The 11,774-nt window shown below is 42.9% G+C and overlaps 1 protein-coding gene across 1 annotated transcript in view; it reads left to right on the top strand.

The window, feature by feature from the left end:
* The first annotated feature begins 8,994 nt into the window (after positions 1-8,994).
* The window catches only part of gramd1a (GRAM domain containing 1A), a 34,529-nt gene continuing 31,749 nt past the window's right edge, over positions 8,995-11,774 (top strand). Inside the window, exon 1 of the mRNA XM_080858354.1 lies at positions 8,995-9,818. Coding sequence (XP_080714480.1) covers positions 9,289-9,818 — 530 coding nt within the window. The 5' untranslated portion in view covers positions 8,995-9,288. The remainder of the gene's footprint in view (positions 9,819-11,774) is intronic.

Below are 11,774 nucleotides of genomic sequence, written 5' to 3'. Positions count from 1 at the left end.
CGTGTGAATCCATGGGTCTTGAAGTTACACCGTCTCAGAATGCAGGCCAAGACAGAATTTGAGAAGTGGAAATTCAGACTGCTTTCAGACTACGCATTTCATTCCAATGCAAATACAGCTTCGCAATAGGGTAATTTAATCTGCATTTAAACTGACTTATATCACTAGAGAAACCTTTCCATTTGACTCAAATGTAACTGAACAGGGTAGAAATATTCTTAGAAACATTTGTATAGATTGGTTTATACAATCAAATATTTCCCAGGAATGATCAACTCAAATTAGTTTTTATCCTTATCTTATGTTAGGCCCTTCTTTACTCCACAAATTGGCATGGGTCATACATTTAGATTTGAAGTATACAGTTTTACCACTAGTGGGCATAGGTGTCCAGGCCATAGCTTTTTAAGTTCAATGTCCAGTAACTCAGTTGTTACATTAACATTTAGTCATTTAGCAAATGCTTTTGTCCAAAGCGACGTACAAGGGAGAGAACAGTCAAGCTAAGAACAATAAAAGCCTGGTGTAACAATAAATACTACTTTATAATCACAACTACCGAATACAACCTGGCATATCCCTTTATAACAGCTGGATTACTTTGATGTTATCAAAAGATAGAGTAAAAAATATGATAGGGAGCTGTCCTATTTTACATGAATCACCACAATATACAGCATTTTAGACATTACAAGCATGAATTAGGTGGGTTATCCATTGTATTCAAAATATAAAAACTGCTGTAGCCACTGTTGACATTTTTATAGTGTAAATCATGTTAATGAATTTGTGGGTTTTCACTCTAGTCACACACTAGACAATCTCACAGATTGACTATCTAATCCACCACTTGTTTATTAGGCTGCAGTACTATATTTCACCTTTGGAGGTGCAGCCCTTGATTCTACACCAATACACTTTTTGTAAAATTCAGCAAATTTCTCCTCATGCCACTCAAGCTGTCAATTCTATTTGTGAACTCAAAAAAACTCTGGTGCTCGTATACGATGCAGTCCTAATTTTGTAAACGGGAAGCAAATATAGTGGACTGGACCGAGACAGAAACAATTCCAGACGATCAACAACAACTATTACTTAATAGCATAACGTATTACTTATTACTATACTAAATGTAGTTTAGTACTACAAACCAAGCTCATTTACAAGCTCAATCCTCAGAAAATGGCAGCCACAAAGAACCCTTAATTTGTTTACAGTCCTTTTATATTTTGAATAACAAATATTACTTTCACCAGCCTATCTCAGTTCACCAACATGTTCCAATTGCCTTTGCTGCATAATGGCTGTATGTCTGAATGTATACGCACCAGTCAAGTGATTGTAGATTAATGTGGATACAATAAATGTAGATTGTCATTAGGGTTACTATAAATTACACTTTGATATTAGTTGTGATATTAGTTTGTGATTAGTTGTGAGTGACCTTAGGTCATATTAATTCATATCGCATTGAAGCTTTTTTAATGTTTGACGTCCCTCCAATACCTTCACAACAAACACCAGCTGTTTGTGAGTATATGTAAACAATATATGCAAACAATGACCCTTTCCCTGGAAATGTTAATGTGACAGAATTTGCTTATATTTATGATTGCTGACACCAGCTCAGGGTATGAGTCAAAGTGGATGTGAGAGCATTGTTATCTAATGTAAATACTGCATGATATTGAATTTGAAATGATAATACACAGTTCTCTCTTTTTTGTTTGTATTGTTACTCGTTCACCCCCTTAACTAAATCATCATCCAAATGCAGTTTATCTGCTGAATCATGCCTTATCAGAGGTTGGACATGAACTCAATGTCAAACTGTTTAGTTAAACATGCTCAAGGTACTCTCAACAGACAGCTGATAGAACAGTTCAAGAATGAAGGATTTTCATCTCTCACTGCTGTCCCCCTCTCTGTTCTTGTGTGTACACAACACAATTGATTAAGATGCAAACCTTTATAAGAAAAAATACTTCTGCAAAAGTACGCTTTGTGTAACCCAAGTGTGTGTTTGAAAAGTAGAAGAAACTTGTGACATCAAGGGAATACTAGTTGGGGCATGGTTCGTAGTAACCTTGAACTGCACTGATAGGCTGTGCAGACAGATGGCGGTTCCTTAGACTGTCCATGTGGTGGACCTTGAGGCCAAGGATGTGCTTTCTGTTCAGGGAACACAAGCAACACTAGTTACGTTCAGAGTTCAGGGAGTCAGAGACTATGACATCAGGAGGTGCTTTCTGTCATGGTTAAAACAACAAGCGTTTGAGAATATTCAGGAATACGCTATAGTAATTTGGCGTGCATCATGTTTATATGACAGAAAGAGGGAGAGAGAGAGAGTGAGAGAGATACTCCCCCGGTCCACCAAACACACCTCCTTTTTCCAGCTCTCATCTTCTTTCCCTATCTCACTCGTTGGTCATTTTTATTTTTAGGCCTGGTCAGGTTTCCAGTTCTTCATTATTTGACAGGACATGGGACACGGGACACCATAACTGCTCCACGCGATTCTGTCTTTAATTTCCGGACGTATGCATCACACCGCCGTTTGCCTCAGAGGACCCACGGGCACAGGTAGTCTTTTCTGAAGTGTCTGTCCCCGATTTGATTGTACTAGAACAGCTACGATACAAAGACAAGATGTTGTAAAATGCTGTGTCATGTTTTAGCTGCTGTTGTTCCTTTCGTCAGGCAACGACTCATTTTCTGTTTCACAGATCAGCAGCCTCCCATGAGTGCTAGTGGAGTTATGATGTTCTGTTGTTTATCTTGCGAAACACTTTTCCTTAGTCCATTCTTTTGGTACGTTAAGAAACTTGAAGTTTATACTAAATAGTGAAATATGACAATATGTTGACTAAATTGAGGGGTAACCCTTCTCATAGCCTACACGATAACTTCTGGGGATACACTGACAGACTGTAGGCTTTGGTGTAACATAATCCTCACTACAGCTATCAAATACGAAAAACCATATTGATTAACTGAATATGTTGACCAAAATACATAAATGATTCACTTGTTACAATTATATGTAACATGGTAAAAGTTAATTCATAGGCTATTGATAGGCTATGGGAAACGTCCAGCATTGTGTCAATTTTAACTATCGTCCCAGATTCAAAATCGTTTGCCATAAGAAAATAGGCTACAAAAGGCTCCCAGAATGATTCAATCCGACCTGATGCTGGTCAGCGGCGGCTGCTGCAAATCATATTCATGTAAGGGCAAAAACATCTCTGTCTCCTAATCATCTGATTCCGTCAGAGGACCGGGTAGACCTAAAATCTTTCTGAGTCAATGATCCTCTTGCTTTCCGTATAGTATCCCTCTTCCATTAGAACAAGGTCACCTATTCTCCTGGGTCAAGATCAAACCATATATCCACAATGGGGTGCCATTTGGCATCCGTGGAAAGCCTGGTCTGGGTTCGCGACATACTGTGTTGATTGCAATCACGGCAGGACACTTGGAAGTCATGGTGGACCGCAGTGACCTGCTTGTGCAAGGTGAGAACCGACGTTATATGGCAATTCACCACACATTCATTATTCGCATCCACTCATCCTAATGTTTATAAATGAATAGTTGCATGTTTGCCAGAATAAGTCATCGTCTGTAGATTCAAGTGTATTTGCTTCTGTCTAAAACATTCGTATATTACTGTGTTGTTAAAATGTAAGCACTATGTGGTTTTACTATAATCCACTAGAGGGAGCATTGTGATTGTTTTTCTCACTTGGGCTGGACATTTATGACAGCTTCGATGGGTTCGTCAGGAGCTGCACAATATGGAGAAGCTCTCTTGGTATTAAGTCAAATTATCAAAACTGGGCATAGTGTAACTTTACATAAATAAAAGCAAGTTCTAAAAGTGTAATGGATAATAACTAGCATATGCTGTTGTCTTTGCTGACTTGGCAGGTTTTTAAAAAATGGGTAGGCCTACATTAAGCGTGATCAACTTTTCAGAGAGATACAGGCCTTCTAATTTATACCTGAGCCGAAGCAACGCTTTCTTAATGTGCGATGATCCAAACGTTTAAGTGATTAGATAGGAGTTCCTTCCTCCACATCAGAAAATTGCCTTGTACTACAATAATAATGTTTTTTTTTTACTTCAAATCATAGCCCTGCTCTGTAGTTATTTACGACAGCGTCTGACTGCCATATCTTTTCTTTCATTGGTCAAGATGCTCGCGCGTCATGAACACCCGTTACTTTTTTGTTTGCGTACCTCAAAACCGACTGTACCATAAAGTTGTGTTCGAAGGGGTATTCCATTTGAAATGCGGATTCAGTCTGTTTCACACAATGCATAATACATGCTTCCTTGACTGCACATGCCAAGAAGTACTTCGTATTTGCGTATAAGTGTAATGTAAGAAAACGATAGTTTAAAACTCAAAATTACTTTGAATACTTCTAAGTATCCCACTGGGCAACATTTTTGTTGATCTTACTGGGGGATTGGAACAACACCCCCGTTTTACGCTCTGCCGAGCCTTTTAAAAAGTAAAAGTGTATATTTGCCGGTGAAGTTAACGGTAGATTATGATAGTAACCTTGAAAGGACAATGGTGAAGCGGAAAATGGAGAATTATACCTCATCTTTCAATTGAAAGCAACGGTTATTTTATGATGAGCGGTATTGTACGATACGTTAGCGTACTCTTTCTGTGGAATAACTTTTAAGTTAACTTACTAGCCTGTGAGCTAGCCACCATTGGTCACCGGTATGTATAGGACGCCAACTAGCTAGCTCACTGTTAAGGCACTTGCTAAAGAATTACAAATTCATTCTGCGGATAGTTATTGTCAACAAGATAGGATTTCTACGGTGGCTTACTCCGGTAGAAATACTGGCGGCGTTAGGGAGGTAATAGGGTGTAACGTTAGCAAGTTCTTAAAGGATGCTGATGTGTTCCTGTGAAAAAGTGGATTTTAATATTACCCCTCGCACCGTCGCCCGTCTCGTCTCCGAGGCCGAGCAGGAAAATCGGAACGGGGGAAACTCGTCAAATGCGAGGTAGGATCAATTACAACGAATATTAATGATCTATGCTTGTTTTCCAATAACGGTGTATCATCAAGACATTTGGCCAGACAATGTTATGGCCTTCTAAATAGCATTAGTTGTTTGTCAACATTGAGGAAATGACGTTGCTAACGTATAAAGTTAGCGAAGTCCTTATAGGCCTATAATGTCCCTGCATATATCCTGTTCCTTATTTAAAGTCTAAATAGACTAACATTACCTTAGCCAGGCCCGTCAACTTTTTGGACATACAATGGAGAAGTTACCACTATAGCTACCCTGACGTTAGATGCATCTCAACATACAAATATGTTGTGCGTTGTTCCTCTAGCTGCAATAGATGGCTAATGCTAGATAATGAATAACTGTATAGTTAGCATGCAACTTTACAATCGATCAGTCTTTAATAACATTGTATACCAGCAACGGTCCTTCACGTCTTGGGAATAGCTAAATTAGCTTGATAAGTTATGTTGCTGCCTCCATGGGATGTTTGTTTTTAATGCAAGTGTATGGTCAACTATTTAGGCTGTGTTAAACTTGACATCACGAAATGGAAGTGGTGCACTCTCTAAACTAGAACCGTTATTTAGCTGGGTAACTTTCCTAGCTGGCTAATTTATGTATTCCAGTCCATCCGCTTTACTGCTAAACTTGGTTCTTCTGCGCGGTGATATTGAACAGTGATGCTACCTGGCAGCTGTTCCTTCCCTTATCTTACCTTGTGAGTGTAGTTTATAGGTCACGTGGCCTTCTGTAAATGATGTCCTTTTGTTTTCAAACTTGAGTAGGAGTAAGTGCACTACTTCAACGACTCGCATACAGGTGGTTTGCCATTTCTTGCCAACGAGCCAACGAGGTGGTCTGCTTTAATTAATCGTTTCTTTTTCGTACTACTAACCTTTTTGTGACAATCTTACCCATGTACCCTGTCACATTATTGGAAGATCAAGCTACAATACAGTTGCTGGATGGCTTTCTTTCAACCATGTCGTTGGATAGATATATGACAGAGATGGTGTATAAAAGCAAAAAAATTATAATGGAAATAGATCAAATTGAACGAAAGGAAGTGTTCGAAAAGGCACTACACGGACGGACAGACAGTAATAGCGGATAGAGAAAGATTGCATTCATGTTCTCAGTGTGCTTTATAGCCCTCAGGTGATAAGACAGACGATAGTGCACATGATGAGTAGAGTTGGAGAGGGCACTGTCGGGATTACTCAGGATTACAGTGTGCAAACACCACCTTGCCAAGATTTGGCTTGTGCAAACAGATGAGCAAATAAAGTTCCATGTCTGGGTCAATGACTGCTGGTGATACCTCACTCAGGCCTGCCGTTGGGGGGGGGGGGTTGGGGGTCAAAGGGTACAGATGACCAAGGCCCGGGGGGGTGGGGGGGTGGGAAAGGAGAGCAGCCGTGTGCAAATGGAACATGCGTTGTGTGTGTATTGCTGTGCGGAAATGGAACATGCGTTGAGTGTGTATTATGGCCAGTCCGCACCTGTGTGCGGGACAGGGAAAGGGGGCAGGTTTGGAGATCCTCTTGTCCCTGGGCAAGACGCACAACAGGCCTGGTGATGCTCATTTTCTCTGTGTTCATTTATCTAACACTGCTCTCGGCTCAGGATGAATTTTGGGTGCATTTTGGTATTTGAAGCGTTTGGTGTGTGTTGGCATGTATTTGGGTGAACATCTGGACTATGCGCAACTCTGCATGGCGTGGGGAGGACTGGGCCTCAGTAGTAAACGGTTGCACCTGATAAATAATAAAAATAAAATAATAATAATAAAAAAAATAAAGAGTTGTTGTAAAATTAAAATATCTAAACTACCAACAGCAAAGCAGCATGTAGCATGTTACATAATCCATTTCATGATGAACACTATGCCCAGACAGCCTTATGACAATCATTTATGCAAATATATAAATATATACAAATGACTTAATACCACAGGGAGGTTTCGCCACAAGCCTGGCTACAGAGTAAATATCAGCCCTCATTGTAAAGAGAGAGCTCCGTTCTGATGAGTTGTGCTCCATAAAGCTCAAATCTTCAAAACCAGCCCTGGGGGGGGGGGGGAGTGCCTGTGTTTCATGTCAAAACATCCCTGGTAACCACTGGCCCTTGAGGCTAAAGTGAGAGTTCAATCCCTGCAGGTTTTCAACTGCTTTGTTTCATGCCCTATGTTTAAACTATGGCCATATGGCATACATCAACAGGACCTGGCTCACTTTGTCATAGCCCACTTTGGCGTAGCCCACTTGGACAGCTTAACATGCTCTAGTAGGAATTAGACATTTTCCTGTGCTACTTACCTCAAGCCTAATGGGTGTTATTGCATGCAGATGGTCAGGTGATGTAGGCAAATTGAATACAGACACACTATAGCTGTACAGTGGGCTAGATTTGTCAGTGCAGGTACGTGCACATGCCCATACGCACACCAATGAGTCCCCCTTTTCATAGTACTCACTAAGCATATATATTCTTAAATATGAGTAAAAGCCTAGCTTTCTGTAAGCTCCTTTTGCTTCAACTTATAGTAATAGTACCTCTATTATAAGACAGCAGTAGCACTGTTATACCATGTTAAGAACTATGCTGTTGCTGATTGGTGAAGTGTCACAAGACCCATGTGTAGTTTTTTGGCTCCGATCGCTGTGCCGGCGGTGTCCAATGAGGTGTAATCCTGCCTGCTGACCATACATCTTAGCCCAGCCCCCTGCCTCCATCCGACCAGCTCAGCACAGTCTTCCTGGGGTCATCCCCTTGGCACAGAGCAGCCCAGTCCTCCTGAGGTAGTCCCTATGGCACAGAGCAGCTCAGGGTGTCTCCCAGCAGCTGTTCACTCAAGCTGCGCTTTCCTTTGTGAGAATAGAAGAGAAAATCAGCCAGTCAGCTTGTTAGAATGCTTGAGGACCACATGCTTTTTTTTGTGTGTGTCTTTGAGCCCCTCTGTGAATACTGCAGATTGATAAAGACATTGTCAAATGGAAAAGTAAGCTTCCAATTACGGGCTATTTTTGGGGCTTTTGTAATACAATAGGCCAGTATGATGATGCCTAGGTGACCCAGCAATGGCTTTGTCACATGTCACATGTTATTGAGCCCTTATTCGGAGTGTTGTTTTTAGACACATTACACAATTAACAGCCAACAGTTGTGCTTGGACCTATTCTGAAACAATTGCAATAGAATTGCAAACGCAACATTTAGCAGACTCTGTGTTTTACTGGGGATGTTTTGCAAAAGAAACTCAGGCCCAAAATAACCTGGGTTCGGGTGTCAGTGCATTAAGAGGAAGCAATACAGATAGAGTCTCTCCTCTCCTCAGTTGTTGGCCTTCACTGATGATTATCTCCCCTGTGAGCTGCAAGCTCTGCCCTCGCTGATGAGGCAAATTGCGAAACGGTGCGAAAGGAAACAGAGGGAGTGAAAGGGAGACGAGCCACTACCAAATAACACGGAAGACTCAAGAGGACCGCACGAGAGGTGAAGCACAAGAAGAGGAATAAAGAGAGGCAGAAGGAAGGATATAAAGAGAGGAATACAGAGAGAAGGATAAGGGAGGAAGAGGAGGGGGGTGGGCGGTAATGTGAAGCCCCAGTCTCAAGGTTGCGGACTGAAAAGGGATCCTCTCGGACAGACGGCAGCATTGTTGTGTTTTTTTTTTTTTAAAGATTTCTTGTGGGCAAGCGCCCCTCCCCTCCCCTGCCTTGCCTTGTCTTGGCTGCTGCTGCAGTATTGACAGCATTCACGTGTGAAGGAAATATTGAGCTCTATCTCCAAGACGGAGGACCAATCGCACCACTGCAATCAGCCTGACAGAGGAAATCCTCCTCTCCAGCATGAGGGGTGAAGGTGGTGAAGGGTGAGAGGAGGTTGCTCATTTCTTCTGCTGTGTGAGAGAGGTGCAACTTTTCTGCTGGCTCTGAAGAAGCTCGCAACAAGAGTGAATGGGACCGCCAGTGAAGTAGTTCAGCCTACATGAACATGGGTTTGTCTCCAGCAAACATCTCTGTGACCGGAAATACTACCAGATCCCTGAGAGGCCTTTGTTTATGAGCACCACGTGACTTTTTGAATCTCCAGGAACTGCCTCTGGCACAATCAGAGAGGGAGGCATTTGAGAGAGGATTTAAAAAAACAAAAACCTACTGATCCTCCACACCCTCTCTGCACACCCCACCCCACCCCACCCCCTTCCAAAAGGAGGGTCAGGGTAAACCATGACGGCATCGGTGGGGGTTGTCCCAGACAGTGCGATGGCACAGTCCATCTCCATCCCCACGCTGACCGTGCTCCCCCCATCCTCCGACACCGAGTCCTGGTCTCGGTCCCCCAGCCCTCGCTGCAGGCGGCCCCGGTCCCGCCGATGCCGGGCCAGACAGCGGCCCAGTGGCACCGGCACCCCCGAGGACTCTCCCCACCGCCTCACCCCTATGCACCGGCAGGACGAGGGCCCGCAGGAAGAGGGCGAGGGCGAGGAGGCGGAAGGGGAGAGGAAGGAGAGTAACAGGACACAGAGGAGTCGTTCTCCCAGCCCCTCGCTCACGCGTGTGGTGAGGGCCGGTGAGGAGGAAGCCGACGGTGAGGAGGAAGAGTACCGGCGGCAGCTGAGTCAGGGAAGCACCTCGTCCCTGCTGCTGCCCCTGCCGTCTCACCGCTCCTGGTCTCGGAGCATGTCCCCGAGTAGACGCTCGCGCTGGTCGCTCCGCAGTCTGCTCACCAGGGACGGCTCTGACTGGGATAGCTGCAGGTCAGTGTGTGTGTGTGTGTGTGTGTGTGTGTGTGTGTGTGTGTGAGTGTGAGTGAGTGTGAGTGAGTGTGAGTGTGAGTGTGAGTGTGAGTGTGAGTGTGAGTGTGAGTGTGTGTGTGTGTGTGACCATAAGTGGCTGCTTGAGCTGGAGACATTGCAGCTAACAACCCCATTGCAAAGTAGTACCCCATTGGTAGTTCCTAGCATCCACCCAGACCTGTCCACTGAAGAGGTTGGGCCCACGTATTTCCCATGGTTTGATTATTAATAATTTAAGACTTAGATTTGCATGCACCTCCTTTAAACTAGTTCTGCAAAAGAGTAGTCTCTGTGGTTGCCTTCCTGTTGTGTACAACCCTCTGATAATCACAGACAAACAAGCAAATAGCTGCATGTGCCAACTTTTGAATAGGCGGATTTGCCTATTTTCAGTCCGAGTCCAAAAAAGCCTTTTTATTTGGCACAGTGAGAAACGCTTACAAGTGAATCTGTGTGAGGATCAAATGTTGGAAAAAATGAAAAGCTTTAGCAGTGCTCTACTCTACTCTAGCGTTACATAAACATACTGACTTTCTAAAACCCCACAGACAGAATGCCTTGTTCCTTTCAATAGCCATAATATTTTAATGCAATGCTTTTGTGTTACTATTGTGTGAGAGAGAGAAGTGTGTGAGAGAGAAGTGTGTGAGAGAGAAGAAGTATTACTTGAGCGTTACATAAACATACTGACTTTCTAAAACCCCACAGACAGAATGTCTTGTTCCTTTCAATAGCCTAGCCATAATATTTGAATGCAATGCTTTTGTGTTACTATTGTGTGAGAGAGAAGTGTGAGAGAGAGAAGTGTGTGAGAGAGAAGAAGTATTACTCGAGCGTTACATAAACATACTGACTTTCTAAAACCCCACAGACAGAATGTCTTGTTCCTTTCAATAGCCTAGCCATAATATTTTAATGCAATGCTTTTGTGTTACTATTGTGTGAGAGAGAAGTGTGTGAGAGAGAAGAAGTATTACTCGAGCGTTACATAAACATACTGACTTTCTAAAACCCCACAGACAGAATGTCTTGTTCCTTTCAATAGCCATAATATTTTAATGCAATGCTTTTGTGTTACTATTGTGTGAGAGAGAGAAGTGTGAGAGAGAGAAGTGTGTGAGAGAGAAGAAGTATTACTCGAGCGTTACATAAACATACTGACTTTCTAAAACCCCACAGACAGAATGCCTTGTTCCTTTCAATAGCCATAATATTTTAATGCAATGCTTTTGTGTTACTATTGTGTGAGAGAGAGAAGTGTGAGAGAGAGAAGTGTGTGAGAGAGAAGAAGTATTACTCTAGCGTTACATAAACATACTGACTTTCTAAAACCCCACAGACAGAATGTCTTGTTCCTTTCAATAGCCATAATATTTTAATGCAATGCTTTTGTGTTACTATTGTGTGAGAGAGAGAAGTGTGAGAGAGAGAAGTGTGTGAGAGAGAAGTGTGTGAGAGAAGTGTGTGAGAGAGAGAGAAGGGAAGGAAGCGTAATGATGCATGGTCAAAGCAAAAGTACAATAAAGGAACTTAGGAACGAGTACTGAGAAAAACATGCAGTACAAAATTAGCCATAGATTTAGTGGAAAGCTAAAGGGATGAAGAGGTGGATGGGAGGAAGAGGAAAAAAAAACAGAGAGAAATATGGATGAGTAAGGCCAAAAGCGGACCCCACTATTGGAGAATCCTAAGCCGGGCCACAGGCAATTGGTGAAAAAGGGGTGGGTTCTCCCTCTCATCCATCCTGCTTCCATATGCATGACATCACCCCTGCCCAGTGGGAACACAGGCTGTTCACTATGATGTCATCTGTAGCCAATCAGAGCACAGCCCTGTGTGGTGCAGCGCTGTGTTGTCAGCCTGTCAGAGGGCCAGCTGAGAAGTCAGCGTGTGTTTTCTCTGCGGTTCATATGAACA

Source organism: Sprattus sprattus (assembly GCF_963457725.1).
Source record: "Sprattus sprattus genome assembly, chromosome: 19".
NCBI lineage: Eukaryota > Metazoa > Chordata > Actinopteri > Clupeiformes > Clupeidae > Sprattus > Sprattus sprattus.
The sequence above is the reverse complement of the archived record's forward strand: the minus strand, read 5'-3'. Positions and strand labels throughout refer to the sequence as shown.